This window comes from Lissotriton vulgaris, chromosome 3_1 (assembly GCF_964263255.1).
Source record: "Lissotriton vulgaris chromosome 3_1, aLisVul1.2, whole genome shotgun sequence".
NCBI classification, from domain to species: domain Eukaryota; kingdom Metazoa; phylum Chordata; class Amphibia; order Caudata; family Salamandridae; genus Lissotriton; species Lissotriton vulgaris.
The window spans coordinates 1806590747-1806616486 of record NC_141689.1 but is presented as its reverse complement, the minus strand read 5'-3'; the positions used below and the strand labels follow the sequence as shown (position 1 = coordinate 1806616486).

Sequence of the window (25740 nt, the reverse complement as noted above, 5' to 3'; positions counted from 1 at the left end):
CTGTCACTGTGCTCGACCTCCACAATGCTGGCTCTACCCTCCCGGGGAGCGGCGGATGACTCTGCCGGCACCTGGCCCAGGAAGGGCGAAGCCCCCATCAACAAGGTACTCTGGCCACTCCCGTCCGGACAATGCTGGCTCCACCTCCTGTGGGGCGTCTGATGCGCCTGCCCCTCACACTGAAAGCAGAAGCCGGAGTACACCCGCGGGGGTACTCCAGAACTGAGAGTGGCTATGCAAAGGCCCCCCTGGCCTGCGAGAACAAAAGAATTGGCCTATAAAAGAAGGAGCCCTGCTCCTTGAAGATTAGATCCGGTTTGGGCCACAGAAAGACTCTGCCCTACGAGAAGGACCGTGAGAGACAAGGAAGGGTGCTGACTCTTGCCTGTGTCTGGTGCCTTGCTGCTGAAGGAGAGTAAGACAATAAGACTACGAAAAGACTGTTGTGCTACTTGTGCCAAACTCTGCAAAGAGATCTCCAAGGGCTTGCAACTGAACTTGCCCCCTGACCAGGGTCCCAGGACCAGTGGACGCTACCCCCTTGGAAAGCGACTGCGGGTGCTGACCATCGCCGCAGCACTGACGGAGGAATCTCCTCTAAGGCCTCAACATCCTCCCGACCACCGTGACCGGGGCCCAAAGCAACAGCGAAAGCAAAGTGAGGACCAGCCGCCGCTGGCCCGAACATCGTGACCGCAACTGCACCGGGAGCCCGAGAGCAAAGCAAAGGAGGACCCGTCCGGCCCGAGCTATCGAGGTGAAGGCATAGCGAGCCCTCACTCACCTGCAAAGACGGACAATTGCCCTACGAGAATCCGCAAGGTCGGTAAGCCTGCCCGACAGCCCAGCTGTGAGCCCACAGCTGCACCGACATTTGGCTGGGTACGTCCTGCACTTGGGGACCGTACTGCCACTTGTCACCACCGCACAGCCGCCGCCTCCAGGGTCGGAGCGGACGACGAGGAAAGGACCCTGCCGCCACAGAACACCGCTGCCCCGGACGACCAGTGACCTGCTCGGCCGAAGAGCCGCAACGATCAGCGACCCCGGGAAGGCAAAGCGACGTGGGACAGATCCCTTGGAAGCCGCCGGCTCCACAAGAACTTTGAATAACACCGGCCTACGGGCCTCAAGAGAACTTCCATAAGAACTGTGGTAACCCGAATTAAGTAACCTGCAACCGTCTTCATAAAGTTGTTGACTGTATTCATAAGCCTGCTTAAAATCTATATAAAGATATATATTTTTACAAGAATACAGTCTGGTCTCGTTGTGTGGTGGGTTGGTTGTAAAGGTGTACTGTTGCAAGTGTTTAACCCTATGTGCCCCAAAGATTAGCCTACGACTGCTTAAGCCACACTACCTAGAGGGTAAGCAGAGGTTGTCTGGAAGGTAACCCTCAGCCCTGACGAGGAAGAGAGAGTCCCTGCTTGTCGCTAGTGTCACACTGCGCCAACTAGAGCCTCCCCCTTCCTACATTGGACGCAGCGAGAGGATTTTCGAATTTACACTTGCGATAGTTATACCTGAGCTTCCGACCACTACACAAGGATTACGGTACAGCTACTAAACCACAGACTTTGCTTTTTGAAAGAAGATTCCGAGCGCAGAAACCATGCCTGGCACAAAGAGCCTGGATGGAGCGGAGTCCACGACCTCCGAGGTGTTGGAGATAGAATGGGACGCCGCAAAACTGGACAAATACTCAAAGATGGAGCTGAAGTTTTTCTGTAGGAAACTAAAGGTTCCGCACGCTGGGTGCAAAAACAAGCCGGAGCTCTACAAGGCCCTGAAAGCCTGGGTGGAGTCCAGAAAGACCCCGGAAGAGCAAGACGTCCTCGCCGAGCAGAATACGACGGAGGAGCAGAATGCACTTGGGGATCTGATCGATCTCGAGAGGCAAGACAGCGAGCACAGCTTTGGTAAAGGCCTGTCGCCAGAGGAGCTGGCGGACAGGAAGGAAACCCGGAATCACGAAAGAAAGTTGGCAGAATTGAAAATCCAGCTGGAGCTGGAAACCAAAAGGATGGCGCTGGAAGAGCGAAAGCACCAGATGGATTATGAAATCAAGATGAGGGAGATAAGTCTCAAGGAGAGAGACTTGGATCGGCCTCCCTCTGGTGGCAGCACATCGCCAGTGCAGGTAGAGTCAAGAGTGCACATCCCGAAGGACGTAGTTAAGGAGTTCTTTAAGGGGGATGACATAGGACAGTGGTTTAGGGCATACGAGGTAGCCATGTCCTCCCACCGGGTCCCTGACAAGGATTGGGGAGCGGGGTTGTGGGGAAGGTTCCTTAGCGAAGGGAGAGATACCTTGCTAGATTTGCCCGTTGAGAATCAGAGATCCTATGCCCACATGAAAGAAGCTTTATTAAACAGGTACGGGCTTACCCCTGAAATGTATAGACAGAAGTTTAGGGGATGTACTAAGCGGCCTGGGAATACGTATGTGGAGTATGTGACTTACTTTTGCAGAGCACTGGATGGTTGGGTGAAAGGTAACAAAGTGAATGATTTTCAAGGTCTCTTTGATTTAATTGCATGGGAGCACTTGTCTGATCACTGTTTTCCTGAGTTACGCCAACACCTGATCGATAGCAAGCTGTCCAACCCGAGGAAGCTTGCTGAGGAGGCGGACCGCTGGCTCAGCACCAGGGTCCACAAGGGTCCCGTGGGAGATTCCGCCAAGAGTGGGCAGGGTCCCCAGCAGAAGAGTGGGGGGGACAAAGGGGGAAAACAGAAAGGGTTCCAAAAAGGCCCCCAAAGTAGTTCCCAAGGGAATCCGCAGCAGGGTTCTCAGCCTCCCCCACCCCCGAAGCAGAATGGAGCCCCGACAGGTAAACCTGTTCCAAAGGGGCCCTTCAATTGTTTCAAATGTGGCGAGCCTGGGCACATATCCAGTGACCCCAAGTGTCGCCTATTTGGAAAACCCGCACCCACTGGTGCTCCGCCCCGACAAGTGACTAGCGTTCACCTGGGAGAAGAAATGATGGTCCCGGGGGGTGGAGATCCCGTTCACATGACCCTGGTCTCGCTAGGAGACAGTGAGATGATCCCGACAAACTACCTGCCCTCTAACACTAAAAAATATGGGCAGGTGGTGATCATCAATGGTAAAGAAGCTGAGGCTCTTAGAGACACAGGAGCCAGTGTGACTGCAGTGAGGCAGCACCTGGTGTCTCAAGAGCAGGTTGTACCCCATGCCTACTGTAGGGTTATCAACGCTGATAATTCTGAGAGTCAGTGTCCGATGGCTCAAGTTCCCTTCGAGTGGGGGGGGTCTCTGGTACTCTGCAGGTCTGTGTGAGAAAAACCATGCCTGTTGACTGTTTGCTAGGGAACGACTTGGAGCACTTCCCTTGGGAAAAGGTGGAGAAGACGACTCACCTGCGGATGGTGGGTCTGCCTGACTGGGCGTGCGTGACCACCCGGTCGATGGCAGCCAGTAAGGGTGATCGAGAGGTCCTGGGGCCTGATGGAGAGGCCCAGGAACCGGCTTTAGGGAGAAGGCGCAGGGGGCGCGGGAAACCGGCCCCTGAAGTTCCTACGGTCCAGGAGGAGGCAGACCTTGAGGGGGATGCCCTGGAGCCTACAGGGGAACAGATCGCCGAACTGGGGGACCTGCCTGAGCTGACCCATTGGCAGCAAGAAGGAGGACCCTCCAGGGAGGAATTCTGCAGGGAGCAGAAAGAATGCCCTTCTCTCGTGGGTATGCGGCAGCAGGCTGCAGACCAGGCCAGTGGTGTTCAGGCCAAAACACATTACGTGTACTGGGAGAACGACCTCCTGTATTCGGAGCCTAAGGCTGCTGAACCTGGGTCAGCCCGTGTGCTGGTGGTACCCCAGAAGTTCAGAGCCTTCCTACTGGGTCTGGCTCACGATGTGCCTTTAGCAGGACATTTAGGGATGGACAAGACCTATGACAGGCTTGTCACCCACTTCTACTGGCCCCAAATGCATAAAAGCTCAGACGCTTATTGCAGAACCTGTCCGACTTGCCAGGCAAGTGGGAAGACGGGAGGGAAGAACAAGGCTCCCCTCCAACCCTTCCCTGTGGTCGGTACGCCATTCCAGCGAGTGGGTATTGACATCGTTGGGCCTCTGGACCCCAAGACAGCCATGGGCAACAGGTTCATCCTGGTCTTGGTGGACCATGCCACCCGGTACCCTGAAGCCATCCCTCTGCGGACAGTGACGGCTCCCGTGGTGGGGCGTGCACTGATGGGAATTTTCTCACGAGTAGGATTCCCTCTAGAGGTGGTGAGCGACAGGGGGACCAATTTCATATCGAAATATATGAAGTCCCTTTGGCAGGAGTGTGGCGTAACGTACAAGTTCACCACACCCTACCATCCCCAAGGTAACGGGTTGGTTGAAAGATTCAACCGAACTCTCAAAGGCATGATAATGGGCCTAGAAGGTCCGATGAGGCGTAAGTGGGACGTCCTCTTGCCATGCCTGCTGTTTGCATATCGCGAGGTACCACAGAAGTCCCTAGGGTTCAGCCCCTTTGAACTGCTGTACGGTCACCCCGTGAGAGGACCACTGAGTTTGGTAAAGGAAGGCTGGGAGCAATCTCCCAGGAAACCTCCCCAGAATGTATATAGCTACATGCTGGCCTTCAGAAACCAGACCAGGCGCTTCAGACAACTTGCCGAGGCAAATCTGGAAGCGAGCCAGGAAGAAATGAAGCGGTGGTACGATCAGAATGCCACTCTGGTCAAGCTTCAGCCTGGACAGGAGGTGTATGTCTTGGCCCCAGTGGAGCCCTGTGCCCTTCAAGATAAGTGGACAGGACCATTTGAGGTTGTGGAGCGCAAGAGCCCCGTGACATACTTGGTGGACATGAAGACGCCCAGGAACCCTTTGCGGGTCCTACATGTCAACCGCCTCAAGCCCCACTTGCGAAGGTCCGAAGTGGGCATGTTGTTGGCAACCGATGACGGAATGGAGGAGGAGTCGGAGCCTCTTCCTGACCTCTTGGTGGCCTGTGAGAAGGATGGGTCTGTGGATGGAGTTAACCTCTCACCCTCCCTGACCGCCGAACAACAGGAGGACTGCCGCCAGTTGCTGGGACAGTTTCCAGACCTGTTCTCCCTGGTTCCGAGTGTCACAGATTGGTGCGTCCATGATGTGGACACTGGAGACAGCTTACCGGTGAAGCACAAGGCTTACCGGGTAACTGACAGGGTCCGGGCCTGCATCAAGGAGGAGGTCTCCAAGATGCTTGCCCTCGGGGTGGTTGAGTCTTCCAGCAGTCCTTGGTCCAGCCCCGTGGTCTTGGTTCCGAAGGCTGCTGCGCCGGGAGCCACACCCGAACTCCGGTTCTGTGTGGACTACAGAGGACTCAATTCAGTCACGAAGACTGACGCGCACCCCATCCCCAGAGCTGACGAGCTCATTGATCGGCTAGGGGCTGCCCGGTTTCTCAGCACATTTGATTTGACGTCTGGGTACTGGCAGATCGCCTTGACCGATGGGGCAAAGGAGAGGTCGGCATTCTCTACACCAGATGGGCATTTCCAGTTCCGGGTTATGCCATTTGGAATGAAGAATGCCCCTGCCACCTTTCAGAGATTGGTCAACCAGGTGTTGGCTGGACTGGACGAGTTCAGTGCCGCCTACCTGGATGACATCGCGGTGTTCAGCGGCACCTGGCCCGAACACCTGCGACACCTCTGGGAAGTGTTGATGGCCCTGCGCAGAGCAGGCCTCACAATCAAGGCAAGCAAGTGCCAGATTGGGCAGGGTTCAGTGGTGTACTTGGGACACCAAGTTGGGAGTGGCAAGGTAGCCCCCTTGCAGCCCAAAATCGAAACCATCCTGGCTTGGGAACCCCCCAAGACCCAGACTGCAGTGAGAGCCTTCCTGGGGCTCACTGGGTATTACAGGAGGTTTGTCAAGGGCTATGGCACGATCGTGGCCCCCTTGACAGAGCTGACTTCGAAAAAGCAGCCCAGGAATGTGATTTGGACTGACACCTGTCAGAAGGCTTTCGACACCCTGAAGACTGCCATGTGCACGGCGCCCGTGCTCCTGGCCCCAGATTTCTCCAAGGAGTTCATTGTGCAAACAGACGCTTCAGAGCATGGTGTAGGGGCTGTTCTTTCACAGATGACTGAGGAGGGCTTTGACCAACCCGTAGCCTTCATAAGTCGGAGGTTACTTCCACGGGAAAGTAGGTGGAGTGCAATAGAGCGTGAAGCATTTGCTGTGGTCTGGGCGCTGAAGAAGCTAAGACCCTACTTGTTTGGGTCTCACTTCCGAGTTCAGACGGACCACAGGCCCCTCAGATGGTTGATGCAAATGAGGGGTGAGAACCCGAAACTGTTGAGGTGGTCCATTTCTCTACAGAGTATGGACTTTACGGTGGAACACCGCCCTGGCACCGATCACGCCAACGCTGACGGTCTGTCCAGATTTTTCCGCCTTAGTGATGTGGAACTCCCTGGGGAAGGGTAGTTCCCCCCACATTTCAGCTGGAGGGGACACATGTTAGACCTGGCACCTTGGCGTGAGTCTCCCTTCCACTTTTTGCTGATGTGCCTCCGATGTTTTGCTGGTTTTCCGATACTCAGGGCACTGCGCCACGGCTGATCCGTGCCGCAGTGCGAGTGCTCCCTACTGTAAACTGTACATACGATTGGTATCCATGATTGGTGCATTGGATTTACTGTTAGTCCCTAGTAAATAAATTGTTGTGTCTTGTAAAGCGCACTGCTACCCGGAGGCCTCGTAGCGCTATAGACCGCTGGGGAACCCGTCCTGGCTTTCCCTGTGAGATAGTCCCTCCTGGGGGTCTCCAAGGTGAAACCAGGCATCCCCGGCGTTTGTGTGGGGCCGTTGTGGAGATGAGGCAAGCTAATGCCCAGAGTTGCCGAGTGTGCTCCCTGGTCGGAGTAGGCACCGATGCGAGAATTATCAGTCCGCTGATCCTGGTCCAAGACCCTGCCGCGTCGGGAATCGAACCCTGGTCCCGGGCCGTTCTCTGCACTCGGGTCTGCCGCCTCTAACCAGTGAGCCACACCTCTCAAAGCGCACGAGAGAGTGCCGGGGCTTGTAGATGCCAATACTGCTGGTGGACCTGCAGCGCTGGTTGCGCCACCCACCGAAGCAGCCGTAAAGATGTGTCTGGGAACTGCGACCGCAGAACCCGCATGTGGTCTCGTACTATCACGCTAGCTGGGCCAGTGTCCCCACTTGCCAGCACCGACCCTTCCCTTGACTACATATTAGTCACCCCTATGGTAGGCCTGCGGGCAGGGTGCATTGTAGGGGCAAGGTAGGACAAGCCCTGATGTGCGTGGCATGTCCTAGTAGTGACTTACAACGAAGACCGTATTTCACTACTGAAGGCTACCTGCTCCATTAGGCCAGGCTGAGCTGCGAGGGTTATTACACCCTATAATCCCCGCAGGCTCAAGGAGCATGGTAGGGAGTCATGTTTAGTATGCCTGAACTCGGGATAATGAGATATTTCTTGTAGTCAAGGTTATTTCAGTATCCTGGGTTTGCAAATGCTACTTTTAGAAAGTTAGCATTTGCTTGCTTAACCATTTCAGCCGCCTCTGCTGGTGTGTATCTGACTGTCTGGGATGTGTGAGTGACAGGGCTGGAGGGATGACGGGTGGTGAATGCGCAGATTACACCTTAGTGGGAGGTAGGAGTGCCTCTTGACTCGAGCTGTCACTGTGCTCGACCTCCACAATGCTGGCTCTACCCTCCCGGGGAGCGGCGGATGACTCTGCCGGCACCTGGCCCAGGAAGGGCGAAGCCCCCATCAACAAGGTACTCTGGCCACTCCCGTCCGGACAATGCTGGCTCCACCTCCTGTGGGGCGTCTGATGCGCCTGCCCCTCACACTGAAAGCAGAAGCCGGAGTACACCCGCGGGGGTACTCCAGAACTGAGAGTGGCTATGCAAAGGCCCCCCTGGCCTGCGAGAACAAAAGAATTGGCCTATAAAAGAAGGAGCCCTGCTCCTTGAAGATTAGATCCGGTTTGGGCCACAGAAAGACTCTGCCCTACGAGAAGGACCGTGAGAGACAAGGAAGGGTGCTGACTCTTGCCTGTGTCTGGTGCCTTGCTGCTGAAGGAGAGTAAGACAATAAGACTACGAAAAGACTGTTGTGCTACTTGTGCCAAACTCTGCAAAGAGATCTCCAAGGGCTTGCAACTGAACTTGCCCCCTGACCAGCGTCCCAGGACCAGTGGACGCTACCCCCTTGGAAAGCGACTGCGGGTGCTGACCATCGCCGCAGCACTGACGGAGGAATCTCCTCTAAGGCCTCAACATCCTCCCGACCACCGTGACCGGGGCCCAAAGCAACAGCGAAAGCAAAGTGAGGACCAGCCGCCGCTGGCCCGAACATCGTGACCGCAACTGCACCGGGAGCCCGAGAGCAAAGCAAAGGAGGACCCGTCCGGCCCGAGCTATCGAGGTGAAGGCATAGCGAGCCCTCACTCACCTGCAAAGACGGACAATTGCCCTACGAGAATCCGCAAGGTCGGTAAGCCTGCCCGACAGCCCAGCTGTGAGCCCACAGCTGCACCGACATTTGGCTGGGTACGTCCTGCACTTGGGGACCGTACTGCCACTTGTCACCACCGCACAGCCGCCGCCTCCAGGGTCGGAGCGGACGACGAGGAAAGGACCCTGCCGCCACAGAACACCGCTGCCCCGGACGACCAGTGACCTGCTCGGCCGAAGAGCCGCAACGATCAGCGACCCCGGGAAGGCAAAGCGACGTGGGACAGATCCCTTGGAAGCCGCCGGCTCCACAAGAACTTTGAATAACACCGGCCTACGGGCCTCAAGAGAACTTCCATAAGAACTGTGGTAACCCGAATTAAGTAACCTGCAACCGTCTTCATAAAGTTGTTGACTGTATTCATAAGCCTGCTTAAAATCTATGTAAAGATATATATTTTTACAAGAATACAGTCTGGTCTCGTTGTGTGGTGGGTTGGTTGTAAAGGTGTACTGTTGCAAGTGTTTAACCCTATGTGCCCCAAAGATTAGCCTACGACTGCTTAAGCCACACTACCTAGAGGGTAAGCAGAGGTTGTCTGGAAGGTAACCCTCAGCCCTGACGAGGAAGAGAGAGTCCCTGCTTGTCGCTAGTGTCACACTGCGCCAACTAGAGCCTCCCCCTTCCTACAGTAATGTACTGTGTTGTGTGTCTTTGTCGGGGATGCTGCGCCTGTGTTACTGCTCAGGTATAATACCATCCGAGTTCTGTTATTGTGTGTTACGCTGGAAGCATATTGTTGTATCGGTTTCAGTAGCACTATGTTGTGTAGCTGTGTGTCAATGACGTGTGTTAGTGTATGAGATGCTGTCTGTAGGTGTGTCCGTGACACTTGGTGTATTGCACTGTTCTGTGTATTAGTGAGGAGAGCGTGTACGCGTTTCTTTGTCAGTGATGTATCTGGGTTTGTCTGTATCAGTGAAGGTTTTTGTGTTCTCTCTCTCTCTCATTGGATGTGCAAATGAAGCAGTGTGTGGCTCTGTCTGACAGCCATGTTGCGAGTATATCGGTGTTCTGTATCAGTGGCGTATGTCTTTGTCAGTGGCACTTTTAGTGTTGTGTATCTCTCCGTCTTCTCTGTCAGTCAATCCGTGTGTTGGTTGTTCTATGTGTGTATGAGTGACGCCACAGGTATGATGGCTTGTCTGTTACTTTGTGTTGTGTGTGTGTCTATGTAGGGTACATGTTTAGGAATGTTGTACAGCTCCGTGTGCACGTGTCAGTGACGCTGTATTTGTCATGTGACTGCGTGTGTGCCTGTACCAGTGTCTCTGTGAGTGTGTTGGCGTAACTGTGACGCTTTGTGTGCTCAGTAGCGTGAGTCAATGATGCTGTGTAGCTACACGTGTGTGTACCCTTGACACTGTGAGTGTATTGTTGTCAGAGACACTGAGCACGTGTTATGCTGAGTGCATTGCTGCTTTAGTACCAGTGATATCGTCCTATGGGGGGGGGGGGGTCTGCGTCAGCGGTACTTTTGGCCGTGTGCAGCCGTGTGTGCTTGCATGTGCACGAGATGCATTGTGTGCGGGGTGTGTGTGTCTGTACGTGGTGAGACCTTGATGCTTTGCATGTTGTGTAGTTCAGATTGGCAGTACATCTGTTTGCTTGTGGGTCAGCGTTAATCAATAATGCTGTAAACATATACACAGTGCCTTTTGGAGGTAATCTTGTAATCTGTCGTCAAGCCAAGCAATTTTATCGTCATTATTGCATTCTATTGTTTTTTGCCTGCATGTTGTTATGGCTTTTATTTATTAAACAATAAACGAAACGAAGCTCTATAATGCAGTGTGTGCTTTGTGTAACGGTCAATCATGTTTGTGTACGAGTGTCAGTGTCTTTAAAGTTGTTTGTGTGACTCTGTACTAGTGATGGGATAGCTGTGCTGGTGCGCGTGTGACGCTGTGTGTGCATGTATCAGAGGGCTGTGTTCCGTGTCATGCTCTCTATATGCACCCATGAGGTTATGTAGCTCCGTATAGCTGTACTGTTGTGTTAGTGTGTTCGTGTTGCTCAGTAATGCTGTGTGTGTGCATTGTGTCAGTTATCTTGTGTGTTGGTGCACCTGTGTGAGTGTTGTGTGAAGGTCTCTTTGTACTAATGATGATTTCTAAGTTTTGGTTTGAGTGACATTGTCTATCATGTGTAGCTCTGTGAGCACGTGTTTCTGTGATAGTATGTTTGTTGTGTGTTTCTATGTGCACCAAATAGTGTGTTGGTGTGTTGACGTGTCTGTCATCCTTTGTGTGTTGTGTAGCGCCGCATGGCAGTACTGCTGTGTGGTAGGGTGTCTACATTGCTGAGTATTGCTGTGTGAGGGAGCGTTTTGCCACTGACAGTTAGGCAGTGTGTTGGTGGCTCTCTCTTTGTACCAGGGAGGCTGCTGGTGTGTTGCTGTGTGCTGCGTAGTTTTTTACGCACGTGACGCTGCTTTTGTGGCGTGTCTCTTGTGGACACGCAAGGCTATGGGTGTGTGTTGCCGTGTCTGGGAGGCGTTGCACGTCGGTATTGCTGTGCGTAGGTGTGTTAGGGCCTCTCTGTCAGCCGGCGGTGCCGTCTCCCTGCAAGCGCCTCTGTTGTTATTTATTGTTCATTTATGAGGCGCTCCTGTAGCTGGGGCAGCCGCCCGAGCCCGCCTTGGTGCGTCGGCATCTGCTGCTGCTGCACGCGGCCTCATTCCTCTCTCCTTTTATCCTTCTCACATTTCCGTTTTCTTCGGCGGATGCCGTTTATCTTTGATGCATCTTTTCCCCTCGGGAGTCTCTGTGTGCTGCACAGCTTCGCCTCACCCCACCCCACCTTCCTCTCATTTTCCATTTCCACTCATTCCTTATATTTCAGCCTCTGGCTCCAGTACAGAATCCATCCATCCATCCCCGCCTCAATACCCCAGTTTCTCTCTCTCCCTTTCCACCATCCCTCTCTCATCCTTTATTTGTCTCTCTATCCAACATCTTTCTCCTCCACTCTCGCTCTTTCTGACTCCCTCTCCATTCCTTCTTTTGTGTTATATTTTCCCTCCTTCTCTCTCCGCCGTCTTCTGCATCATCCTTAGTCTGTCGCCCCCTGGGCCCGCCCCTTTCTCTCGCCCACACCTCCATCACCGTTTCTCTATCCGTAGCCATGTTCTTCTCACTACTTACTCTGCCTCGGAGCTGCCTCCTTCTCCCACCTCTCTCTTGCTCCCCATCAATCACGCTCTCTTTAGCAGCGCCCCCACTTCCCCTCTTTCTACCCATCTTGTTAAATTATTCCCCCTCTCCCTCTCTCCCCTACCCCGCATCTTTCTCTCGTTTACCCTTCCTCCCACTTCCTCTGTCTCTCACTTCGTTTTGCACTTTTCTCTCTCCCTGTCTCCCTTTTTCTCTCTTTTCAGTCTCTTCACCCCTCCTTCATTCCTGTCTTTCTGTCAGGCAGTCATGGGACACGCAGGCTGACAAAACAACAATCTGACTCAGTGAGACTCTGACAGGGTCACACAGTCAGAGAAAAGACAGGAAGATGGAAGGGCAGACTCACAGCAACAGTCAGAGGTAGGCAACATCAGACAGTCGTGGACACACTGACCACACAAGAACAACGTGACTTCGTGACACAGGCAGGCAGGGTCACAATGTCATAGAAGAGGCAGGAAGAAAGTTACGGGTTCACATCTCCTCAAAATCAGTTCAGCCTTCTATGCTTACAGGGGTCAGTACATGGAGCGCCATTATAGCTACTAAGCTTAACTAACATCAGATATTTAATATGCAGGAAAATGCTCCAAAGTGTTCTATTAAAAAAGGCACTACAGTTACTGTTTTTATTCCTCTCAGATCCCACTTCACCCACAACCTATTAGTAATTCAGTGCTTAATTTGTAAATAAAAAAGTGCCGAGTCCAAGGCATTGCTTACCAGGCCACTGCAGGGGACGCCTTTCCTTTCCGTTGTGCCATATAAGTGTGTTTGTGTGCCTGAATCTTGTTTTGTAGGTGGCTCTATGTGTGGGTGGCTCTGGCTGTGTGAGGGTGGCTCTGTGTAGGTGGCTCTGTATGTGTGTGTGGGTGGCTCTGTATGTGTGTGTGGGTGGCTTTGTGTGTGGCTCTGTGTGGGTGTAAATGCAATAGGTCATGCATTTGCGAGCGATTAAGCTATTGGCATTGTAAATGACAATGCTATTTATTTATGATTTAGAAAAAAAGTCATGAGCAATGGCAATAGCTCTACCTTTAATAATGCCGAGACCATTGCATTGTAAATGCTTGTTTTGTACTCTCATGAAGGTAGTAATTTAGGAACAAGACAAGGGCTAGGTGCTGGAAATTCCGGATTCTCAGTCCAGGTTTTACGTGACTTATTATGCTGTTTGCATGTTATGTAATGTGTTATGTTATGTTAGTTTATGATACTGTACAATATATCCTGGAATGTTAGTTCGGTAAGGTTAGGTAATGTCATTGTATGTTGTGTTGTGCTACAGAAGTTTCATCATTGTTGTGCTACAGGTTCTTTTTATAAAACAGTTTATGGCTGAATAGCTCCATTACATATCTCAAGGACCCGCTTTTTCATCTGTCCAGTATAAATACATAACAAATTAGTGCCATAAATCTTTTGATGTAACTGCTAGAGCAAAAATTGATCCACGTAGCTCAGACAAAGAACCTTTTCTACACTAGTAGTTCCCATCACAGTACTTCCTGGTCACCACTCTTCGCTCGAGTAAGCTTCATTGTTTCCGTCACTCGCGCAAGCCTGGGCCTTTACACTATGCCATGGATGGGCTGCTCTAGGCTACCACTTCTTTTTTACTGCAAATAAGTTTAATGCTCAATAACGTTTGTGATTTCCTGATGCTGATCACCAGCTACAAACGTTCTGAAATTATTACTAACCCCTGAAGCCAACATTGAAAGCTATTTTTATTTTGTGTAGTGGTTATGGTCAGAGTTTAATATCCTTAACACACAGATGTATTTTCCTACTCCTGGCCCTTATTCACACAAGGTGAATTGTCGACTAATAGTTCATTCTCTCGCCTTCATCTTATATTTCACAGACTAGTAGGCGGTCACTATCTACTTTCTGCTCACTCGCGTGCGGACCAAGAGATGCTTTGGATCCAATTCAAAATAGCTTTTTAGAGTAAAACTCTAAAATTTAGACCTACATACACTGAACTCTTTTGTGGTACAAGAAGTATGAAAGGAAAGGATGCAGGATGTTAAATATTTTCTGACACACAACAAAATTTAAATACTTGTAAATGAACTTTACAACTATCTCAAAATTTATCAGAAGAAAGGGGAACTTTCAAATGAGGAACTTTTTTTTGTAATTCTGAGGTGTGATGGAAACAAAGATTTTAATCAGATCAAAACAAACCAATACACTTTACTTGTGCAATGCAGAAATGATAAGAATGCACCAACACTATTTCTGCATGTTTCTGTTTATGCAATACTTGGGTTTAGCAGTAAAGCTGCATGGTGAATGCACATTTAATGGCAATTTCAATGGAAAATGTGCTTTATATGTTAAGCAGTACCCTAGTACGCCATGCATTATTAAATTATTTAGTGCAATGTGCTCAAAATGTAACACTGGACACGCACACGGTTCACCCACAATTATTCGGCCAAATGGATGCAAGTCATTTGCTTCACTTCATGTAACCCTTGGGCTTTTCACAACCCCTATGGCTTCACTGAGATAACATTGACAGCAGCACCTCCACTCTGAAAATTGCTCCAGCACCACTGCACCTCAAATCTTTCCTGCCTGGAACAACATGCCTCTTTAAGGGACACTAGCTGTTAAAAAAGAAATTAGGGACAGAGAATATGAACACAGGGATGGAGGTCTGTGCGTTTTCCCTTGAAAGCCTGTATTCTTGTATTCATAGTCATTCACAGGGGTTGCAAAATTGCATGTGCATTATTAATATTTTTTATACAGGAAATTTTGCCAACTCCTGCTGCTGTTCATTTTTTAATTTGACTGATCAGCATATCAGTTGCACCGCAAAATGAAGGGTAGCTCTCAAACCAGTCGCCAACTTGTATATGCTAGATTGTGAGCTACCCTTAGGACTTTCACCCCTTTCTTCTGTGTGTTTATACTAATATTCAGAGTGTCGTTCCTATCTTTTTTGGAATACAGAAAGAGTTCCAGGCAAACTACTAAGAATCTGTGACAGTAGCAGACCCACCCAGAAGTATCCACATGCTTATTCATTGATTGTGCACGTCTGTATGCGGAGTTGATACTCTGAAGTGCATGCACAGGGAAATATTTTTTTCTATGCAGAATCCCGTTCCCTACATCCACACGGTTGTGTAGGAGATTCCATCCCACATCTTCCTAAGAATAGGCATGTACTATTGCTCTTAATTGGAGTAACTCTCAGAGCATACCGGGGTGGAAAATTGCCTGTGAAAGTCGATTAATTTCAACAAATGTTCGACTGATGATATAAGGAAACCAGGCTATTGGTTGTGCAGGATGTGAGGCCTGCACAAGTAATAGGTCCACAATTACCCCCTTGCTGGGAATCAAGCACCCCATTGTAGTACTTGACTACCTTAGGGTAGCGAAGCAGAGCAGTCCAATGCTTACATAAGGGAGGTGGTGTGGACCAGTAATCACCATGCACTGATGTGTAAGAATAACACTCAATAAATGTTTGCCCAGTCTGTGCTTTTCCTTTAGAGAAGGAAAATAACATTTATTACAGACACACTACCTAATTCTATGCAGTTATTTACAAATATGGGTAAAGCTGGTGGAAATGCCTTTGCGGACATTGCATTTGACCCTTAAAGGGTCATGATCCTATAAATCACAGCATCCCCTCCCATACAATACAGCACATAACCATATAAGGGGTGTCACGTTAAATCAAGCAGGCCTACTTGCTTTATCAATGTTACCACACTAAGGGGCATATTTACAATAAAGTAGCGAAGCGTGTTGTTAAGCCAAGAAGGCTAACGACACTCTTCGTCACTTTAGAAATGCAGGGCTGCACCATATTTACTATAATATTGTGCAGCCCTGCATTTTTCCCTGCGCTGATGCTAACTTTAGCTGCCAACGCTGGCACCCTTGCACAATAGTGCAAGGGTGCTTGTGTTGAGGGGAAGATTGTTTATGTGCAGGAAGGTCCTCAATACTTCACATAAATAATCTTGAAATGCCTTTTTGTAACTTCTATGTGTGCTGCTTAATGCAGCACACTTAGAAGTTGCACAACAATTTTTTTTTAACCCCTCCCACGCTTATGACGCCCCTTGGGTGGGCTGTGCTGGTGACGGAGAGGTTCCGTCGGGGCCCGCTCGCCGCGCCTGCGTGGCGCGTTTCATTGACCGGTCGGGGCCATGATGGAACCGCTCCCTCACAAGCACAGCCCACCCGAGGGCCGTGACGGAGCGGTTCCTTCATAAGCGTCGGAGCGCCGCGCGGCCGCCCCACCCCCTTAGCGCTGCGGCGGAATTGCCGCCGCAGCGAAAGGGTTAAATGATTGTCTACATGCAGGAAGTGAGACCATCCTGCACATAAACAATCATAGGCAATTTGCTGTTTCCATGTGTGCTGCACAAGGCAGCACACATGGAAACAGCAAAAACGAGGTGAAATAAAGCATTTCTCCTCCTTTGCCCTGTTTAGGACCAGGTTTTCCCTGGTCTTAATTTTGGCGCTGCCTCCTATTTACACTGCCCTTGTAAATAGGAGGCACTGTAAAAATCAATGGATGTTGCGGTGGAACGCCCACCGCAACACCCATTGCCCTCCCCTTTCACGCTGAAAGGGTGCCTTATTTGCAAGGCAGAGTGTTAAGCAACGTTTAGTAGCTTAACACTGCCTTAAAAATAAGGCGAGGTCCCTATCGTCATCACATCGTCACTGAAAGTGACATTAGGGTGGCGACAGGGGCTTGTAAATATGCCCCTTAAAGACCAGATTCACATGTTAAATAAAAGTTCCTGTGCTCACTGACATTGATAGCCATGTTTCATCTGCAATTAATATTAGTGATAAAGCATTGTACCATTCATGAAAAAATTACTATCAACAATATTTGGGAATAAAACATTATGAAACAACATGACGTGCCTGTGTCATTCTTTAACCACTTTAGGCCACAAAATCTGCAGCCATAAAACCAATCAACTTTGGGCTTTTTCAGCCCGCAGGTCATTATGGGACACTCCCTCGCAGTAGCATGACCACACAATGAGCAGCTGCGACCTCAGGTCTGTTTTTCTTGTGCGGGCATTTGCACCCGCTACTTCTTTGTGTTGTTTTTTTTATTTGGTTGGGGTTCCCATTCCTGACTGGGCACCCTAGCTTGCCTTTACACTGGGGGTAGCTCGGGGAACCCAACCCCAGCTGTCTTGTCAGCTCACTGCCCGGCCGGCCGTCTTTACTGCGGGTGCGGGAGCCAGCAGATTGCTTCTACCATGCCAGCCCTATGAAGGCAGCGTTTTCTCTGTGTGGTGGCAATCCTGTACTCCACAGTCACAGGCACGGGGAGCAGGGGCAAGCTCACCACCGTTGAGGATAGCGCGGCGGTGCTTCTCCTGTTAGATCCCATGCCGGGTGCCTGTAGATGGGGTTGTGGGCCCCTTTCCTCTCTGTTGGGGAGGTGCAACTGTGCCCCCTCTCTTGCTACATAGGGGCTAGGAAATAGGGTCCCAGGCACTTCTCAGGGGTGTGCAATGGAACTCCCCTGTCTTCTGTCTCAGCGGGGTCCCAGAGAATGGGTCTTGTATACTCCTGTACATGAACCGGCTCAGGGGCTGGGATCATCTTGGGGTGGCCCATGCCCCCTGCGAGGTTACAGCAGAGCTCCACACATTCTGTTTTCTTGGCTGGGGTTCAAAGGTCAAAAACTTTTTCTGTCTATATGTGGGGATCCCGTTTGGCTGATTTAGCAATGTTGGCCTCATTTTACTCCGGGTGGTGAGCCATAGACACTTGGAGCCCATTCCACAGGCTTCCTAGCCTCTTTGATAGCACACTGTGCAGGGAGCTGGTTCCACTGGCTCCCTGCGCCAGCCTTTCTTCTTTTTTTGTCCTCTGGTGCTCCCCTAGTTTGGGTCAAGAAGTCCAGTTCCTCCTCCAACTGGTCTTTAGGGGGTGTAAGGGAGCAGCTTGCTTGGTCCTTGAGGAACCCATTGGTCCTGGGATCCATTCTAGGCAGAGTGCTTAGCTCATTAGAGTATCAGGAGTTTTGTCCTTCAATGGTGTTGCCGTCATCCAGTCACAGTGTCCAACTCCAACAACAACCTCTCTCCCTTGTGCATGAGGTTTGAAATTGGGGTGGAAAGTTATAGAAACCAGGCACCCCTGGACAATCTTGGGGTGCCACATCACCTCTCCACCCATAGTCCAACCATCCTACAAAGCATTCCGGGGACAATACAAAATGGTGCAACCAAGAAGCCACTGTTCACAATTCCTGTGGGATCCTCAGCTCTGTTCCTAGCAGGCATCACTTCCACTATCCTTTCCACCAATATCTAACCTGCAGAGTCCCCTCTGCTCCAGGCTACCTGTGCACAGTTACTGGGCTGTGCACAACGGTAGTCTCATACACGCAGCCCTCACAAATGTGCACACATGCCCAAATGTAATCAGCGAAGTGCCCCTTGATGCCTCGCAGCAGCCTTATCTTAAAATGCGGATGCTGGCGGTAAACGTGCACAGTCTGTTTACCATATGAATACTGTGGGTGAGACACCAGTTGTGAGGCTCACTGACAGTAAAAAGTCCAAAAACGGGTATTCCAAAAAGCAAAAATCCCACTGGTTTAAATGGGCAGAACGCATTTCACTACAGATGGTTATTGCCATTATGGAGCAAACACCGATTTTAGATAGGGAAGCGATTTCCAGATTGCAGGTTCATTTTTTTCAGTTTTATGTAGTGTGAACTTGACCCGAATGTTTTGGAGCACTTTACATGAGCACTAATTACACAGGTTGCAGTCATTTTATTTTTAGGCATGGGGATGGTGAACTATTTGCCCAGAATTACAGGATTTTGAGCCAACGCGAGACTTGAATTTGGTTCTCCTTCTCCAAAGGTGCCAGCTCTGGCCATAACGTCATATCCTCTTTTATTTACTCAACATTATTAATCGAACAAAAGTTTTGAAAAAAATCTTTCTTTGTTCATATGACTAAACTGTTGGCACATGTGCCATAACGGTGTCTTCAAAGTTCTTTTCCCCACCAAGATACTCTACGAGTGTTCTATGATGCTTTGGATATATTCTTCAACTAGGCATTGCTGTATAACACTTTCTGTTGCTTTCACCTCTTCCAGTTGCATCTGAATGAACGTGTCTGTTTTTTTTAAATTTCAGCTGATAGGGAAGAGAATGAAGGAAAGTGGTCAGCGGATGCCCCTCAAGAAGATATTGCCAAGCTGAGCTCCTTCTCTGATATCTCCCTGAGACCCGAGTCATGGAGTGCCAAGGACAAGCTCCTTGAAACAGAGGCATAATTATGGTAAACTTCTTCCCTGCACTTCATCCTCTTTGAGTTGGAAATCTATAACATAATGCGTAGCAGTTAAAAATTTCTGGCTTTGGAAAAGCCACAATGGCACTATATAAGTATGACGCTTGGACTGACAATAGATGCATTATTTGATTACACATGTAGAGGGACAACAGAAGATAGGTGCAGGGTAATTATCCATTATGCCAAATAACTAATAAGCAAACACAAGTTTCAATAAAAAGGGCCAACTTTCTTGTGTGCCCATCACACCATGAATCTTTGTTGAGGCATGGTAGGTGGCTTTCCATTTGAACCAGGCCCCACATATTTGTCCCTTACTCTAAAGTTGCTGGTAGAAAATACCCCCACCCCCAATCAGCCATCCAGAGTGGGTGCCTTCTTCGAAATGTAGAGGGAGGAGGAACATTCCCCTATTCCACCTAGGGTTGCTTCCAACTAGTACCTCCTCTGTAAGACTACAGGATGCAATAATTTAAAGTTGGGTTAACGTGGAATGTGGTAGTGAATCTGTTCGTCCTCTTGCCATAAAGCTGATGGTAAAACATATGTGGTCCCCCATTAGGACTAGGAGCATCAATACTTTCTCTCCCCTGTCATATATACGCTATAAGTTGTAATGGAAAACAGAATACTTGGGATAGCCTACAAAGTGTAATGTAGTTAATGAAAAATGCCAGAAGGCAATCAAAAAGTATATAAAGACATTGCTGTTTTAACAGACCAGAGCTTCACTCTTGATCATTCGGAGCATGTAATACTACATCTCTACACTTTCTACACAGTTTTATAATGTTTCTGTCAATGCAAGAGAAAAGGGGCAAGAACACATGATAAAATAGAAACTTAAAAATAACAACTAAAGAGATGGCGCAAATATCTTTTTGTGGGAAGGAATGTCAGAAGGCCTTTGCACACTGATACAAGAAGTACTAAAAGGAGCTCACACAATAACTTTCTAAAATCCTGGCTTTGTTGTGCCAACCTCATCACGAGGCTAAGCTTTACTAACACAGTACAGCAAATGTGCAATTGTATAACATAGAATTACAGGACTGCAGTACATTTAAAATGCTTGTAGATGTGCAGAAATCCTAAGATGTTGATAGTGTTGAAGCTGATATATAAATGTCATAGCAAATGAGTAATAAAGCACAAGGGCATATGTGAAAGCACACATGAGCATCATCATTTTTATAGTAAACATATATGTTTCAAGGCATAGATCTGGGTGAATTCACGTTCTCAAAGCATATTTGAAAGTGTCAAAGATTCCCGGCCTTAGTGAGCTAGGTGGCAGTGGGCTGCTGGTACTATACCCATATGGTAGGTATCCCACCTCCTCCCTCACAGAAGATCTAGTGGATTTAAGCCTCAGTGCCTCCTTTGATAGCCCATTCTGTAAATCAGGCAGGAGATCTAACACTTGGCCTTCTTGTGCATAAAAGAAATACATGTTAGAATTGCTTGGTTTATTTAAGTGATTATATCAAGGTAGCTTTTTCAATTGGTTTAACACTATCTTACACTGTAATACGTTGCAGAAATGCCAAACAGTCTGTTAACGACGTATACATTCTTTAAATTACTAATAACATGTTTTTTTCGTTAAATAGGTCAGCCATGGATTTGAAGAACCACATGAGCTTCAGTCTTGCCTTTGCTCCACTCTCTTTCCTGCGCCTTTTCCAACAAACTATTGTTGAAGACCACACTTGTTATGATCATTCAAAGTTTGAAGACAGTCAACATTTAAAGAAATGTGGTAGACCTACGTAAAACTTTCAGCTCTCTATGTCCAATTTTTTAATACCAAATGAATGCAATCCATGAACGTTTGAAATGGTATCTTCCATACTGCAAGTGGTTTTCCCTTACAAACGAAACACATGTTCTAAACATGTTTACATAGGATAATGGTACTGAACATCCTCCAATGTCTGTCTAGAGAATGGAGCTTATTACTATTGCTTGAATTAAAAATCGATGCAGGTTGAGATTTATCTTAAAAAAAGATCTAAGATGCCCCTCTTTCCTAAGAGTATACTATAATTTTCTTGAATTCTGTTTTTTTCCAGAGGAAACCTGTACCTATTAACAATTTGTTCATACTCTGTTGAGCCAGAAGATTCAACGTTTTTACTCGACAAACTTTGTGACTCTTTTTCAAAGCTTTGCTATCTTCTCAAACAATGTGGAGACTGTGAACTTTACAACAATTTGCGTGGAGGAAAATCCTCCAAAAATGGTTTGCTACAAAATGTAGAAGCAGAATAAATCTCTTGTAGAAATATTTTGTATGAAAATCCTTCCACAATAAATATGTGAGTGAATTGAGTAAACGTTAATGTAGTTCACAAGCTTCATGAAGCTTTGCAGGTAAAATTAAATTTCGGCAATCCCTCATTAAGATTCACCTAAATAAAGAAACAGATAAATAAGTCAACAAATATAATTAGAAATCAAGTAACACTTCCAGACGAAATTCATGTGTTTGTACTCACATTATATTGGCGAAACATGGGTACAATACACAAATATTTGAGATTATCCAAATGTATCAGACCCGTTATCGAAACCAAAGTGTCAGTTAGATTTCTTCAATATTTACTTTCTATAAGACATTAATTTAAGTTCCTGGGTGTACTACACAATATTACAACAAATGTACTGTATATATTTACAAGCCTCTTACCTATAATATACTGTATGGCTCTTAAAGTAAGCAAAAAATCATATGGATTCTAGTGCTGTGCATATTTAGTATTTTCTTGAATAACTTTTTTTATGGGGCAATTCTGCTTTGTATGTTTCCTAAATCCTGTGTTCATGGGTACGGTGAAGCTGATCTCTTGCTTATTATTTCTGATATTCATCAGAACAAGTAGTGTAGGTGGTAAATGCTAGTCCGTGTTGACCCTGTGTGATTGAATGCTGGTACATATGAAAGAAGAAACAGCTTTGCTGCATATCATTTTCGGGTCCCTCTTGTGGCGAACTGCCAATAACTTAACCAGGCCAATGCCCAGCCAGCTGATGGTGTTAAATGCTTTGTGGCCGATTTTCTGCTAGCTAGCACAGTTTCACCACATGTAATTATATTCCTCCTTTTTGATACCACTATAAATAGACCTATTTCAAACCTTCTGTGTGGCAATACCTTCTTCTCAGTCTGTCATGTAAACAAATGCTGCCAGCTAATAGGCACTTCACACAGCGCATGTTCCTGTTGTGCATGCCTGCATAAGCGACAACCTGGTGTATCTGCTGAAGACATCTCAGACCACTTCTGAGCAGTACTTTATTTGAGCCGGTGTTATAGGTGGGAGGGACCAATAGCACTAATTTTTTAGACCCGACACTTATTTTTCCTCGTCAGGCTTTTACCCCGATCAAGAAAAAGAGAAATATAAACAGGGAAAGAATGAGGGAGAGAAAGAAGGAAACAAAACAAAAGCGAAAGAGATCATGGGGAAAAAAAGAACCTGAAAGAGTGAGATAAAGGGACAGGGAGTGTGTGGCGGTGAATGAAACAGGCATGATGAGGTGGAATCACAGCCTTGGTATTCGGCACCCCGACCTATTATAGCATCCTCCACAGCTTCTGAGCATAACATTTGGTATGTCACTTAATATATTACAAATTAAGTACTGCTTTTAAGTTCCTGCATGCACAATAGATTAATGTAAGACCAAGGGTACCCATTGATGTTCGGAACTTCACATTTTGGATGATAGAATACTCTGGAGTAAGGAGGAAAGATATTACTGTTTAACTGATTTTATGATCTAGTTGACTAGAAATGCTTTCAATATTTCGGGTGAATCCTTCACTGGATAGGATATATTCTTACACTGCATATCCATGAGTGTTGCAGTCCTGGATCTTCAAGCAGCATGGGTAGTGATGTGGCGAGAGCTTTTGCCACCTGGAGCGATCCCTGAGTTTGTCGCCCAGTGACGGCTGGTGCAGGTAAGAGGGGGGGTGTGGAGGCGACAGATGACAATGAGTGGCAGGTGAGTTAGGTGACAGATGGGGTAGAATAAAATAAAAGAGAAAAAAGAAAACTTACCTTGCCCTCACCGCTACCCCTCCCCAGCTACGCCACTGAGCATGGCAGCCATATTGGTATTTTAGTACTGAATGCGAACATGAATCTCACCCTTTCCAAATTACCAATCAGTCAATTAATGGGACATTACACCTATCACTGTTGATCTAATTCACTCTCCCAATCCCTCTCACGTGAGAAAAATAATAGGCAATGCAAAGACTGCTCAGAAGTGACAGGAATGCCCGAGAGCCAAAGCCAATGAATGTAAAATGCCATCACAACTTCACTGACCCATTAAGACCCTTGTATCAATACATTTATCTCAAATTTTAAATGGGAAATTTTGCCTCAAATTTAAAGTTTTTATGTGTGTGGACTGCACTGTCCAAATGGCAGGCATTACCCTTGTGCAAAGCATTCTGCAATTGTATCAATAACCAATTAATTATCACTGCTAGTATAACAACTCGTAAACAAACATAGATGACCGGCAATCATCAATCACAATGTGGAAGCAGTCTGCTTCACACCACTTCTGGACCACCAACATTAAGATTCAAATTGACATTATCACTAGTAAGGTGAGATGCATTCTGGTCCACACAGTACTAACTATCCAGCTTGTTAACTCTTTACAACATGATTGACCTCAATATCCCTGCTGTTAAGGTAACAGCACCAACCTTTATCTTAATAGGTGATGAAGAGAACAGCGACGGCCCGTGGAGGGAGTTACGGTGGGGCAGGAGGGCGGGGAGGGGGAGGGGCAGGGTGGAGGTTGCTAAAAACCGGCATATGGATAATTGCAGGTAAGTAAACAATTTAATTAATAAAACGAATTTCGTAGCGCGCCTTGCATCGCAATGCAGTGCGAGCTACGAAATTCGTTTTATTAATTAAATTGTTTACTTACCTGCAATTATCCATATGCCGGTTTTTAGCAACCTCCACCCTGCCCCTCCCCCTCCCCGCCCTCCTGCCCCACCGTAACTCCCTCCACGGGCCGTCGCTGAGGCAGCAGGCTACACATCATGCCAACATTTTTTATATGAATGGCTATCTCAATGTACTAGTTGAAGTGATATTTGCTGCGTGCATGCAACTTGTCGAAGGTACTATAGCTTTGGTTTTTAATCGATTTGAATTTACCTGATAGCAAATAATTTGTCAATATTTTTCTAACAAATCGTTTATAGGTTGTTGATTTTCTCAATCACTCGATGTCTGCAGTTCAGTTTACTTTGAATAGTGTCTTCACTAAGTTTCTAGCACAATTTTCTTGTACCCCTGAAAAACAAGTATCAGATACTGAAACTGGAATATCAATATATGTTGCAACTTTTATAAAGTATTATGTTTTTTACGATTGCATAATTTAGACAATTAATTTTGTTGTATACTTGAATATTGCATTGTTTTTATGGCTTGGGTTAATTTGAATAAACCGGATTATACTACATTTTAAATGCTACCTCCACTCTTCCAGGAGTGTTTCTAAGGAATGCTAATGGTTATGTTAGATTATACCCACATGGGTGTGTGAGAGCAACACTTCCAAAAAAGGAAGATTCCCCCCAGAACCACAGATTCCAACCATTTACCAGAATACAGCGGCAAGACTGATTCTGAATGCCCCCCCAAGAACCCCCTCCAAGCCTCTGCTAAGAGAACTCCATTGGCTACCGATACGACAACGAGTCAAATTTAAAATCTGTTGCACTGTCCACAAATGCCTGTTCGGGAATGCCCCCAACTATCTGACTCAAAAAATACATCTCTACAAACCAGACAGATCCCTACGCTCAAGCAACCAACTGCTGATAAAAACCCCTTTTGTAAAAAAGACCAGACAGGGTGGCCGTGCCTTCTCCCTGATGGGGCCGAACTTATGGAACAATCTCCCCTACAGCATTAGGCAAATCTCTAACCACCTTGCCTTCAGGAAAAAGTTAAAAACCAACCTGTTCCTAGAAGAATAACTAGTCTGTCAGCTTACTAGAGCACAGCTCACCTGCAATAGTTCCTCCTTCTACATCTTAGCGAGCAAAGCGCGGAGATACCCCGTATGGGGTCGATTCTTGCGCTATACAAGAAATTAAATAAATAAATTTACTTCTTCTCTCCGTTCAAACTCTTTTCACTGGGGGAACAAGTACCCACATTGATTATACATATTATTCTAATTTAGGAGCACAGGTACTGGACCTTTATCACTAGTAAGGTGAGATGCATTCTGGTCCACACAGTACTAACTATCCAGCTTGTTAACTCTTTACAACATGATTGACCTCAATATCCCTGCTGTTAAGGTAACAGCACCAACCTTTATCTTAATAGGTGATGAAGAGAACAGCGACGGCCCGTGGAGGGAGTTACGGTGGGGCAGGAGGGCGGGGAGGGGGAGGGGCAGGGTGGAGGTTGCTAAAAACCGGCATATGGATAATTGCAGGTAAGTAAACAATTTAATTAATAAAACGAATTTCGTAGCGCGCCTTGCATCGCAATGCAGTGCGAGCTACGAAATTCGTTTTATTAATTAAATTGTTTACTTACCTGCAATTATCCATATGCCGGTTTTTAGCAACCTCCACCCTGCCCCTCCCCCTCCCCGCCCTCCTGCCCCACCGTAACTCCCTCCACGG

At 47.7% G+C, this 25740-nt stretch overlaps 1 protein-coding gene across 1 annotated transcript in view; it reads left to right on the top strand.

The window, feature by feature from the left end:
• LOC147728473 (uncharacterized) overlaps positions 1–22185 on the top strand; it is a 508290-nt gene extending 486105 nt beyond the window's left edge. Inside the window, exons 8-9 of the mRNA XM_086962242.1 lie at positions 18887–19031; positions 20660–22185. Of these exons, the coding sequence (XP_086818368.1) occupies positions 18887–19026 (140 nt within the window). The 3' untranslated portion in view covers positions 19027–19031; positions 20660–22185. The remainder of the gene's footprint in view (positions 1–18886; positions 19032–20659) is intronic.
• The last annotated feature ends 3555 nt before the right edge of the window (positions 22186–25740 follow it).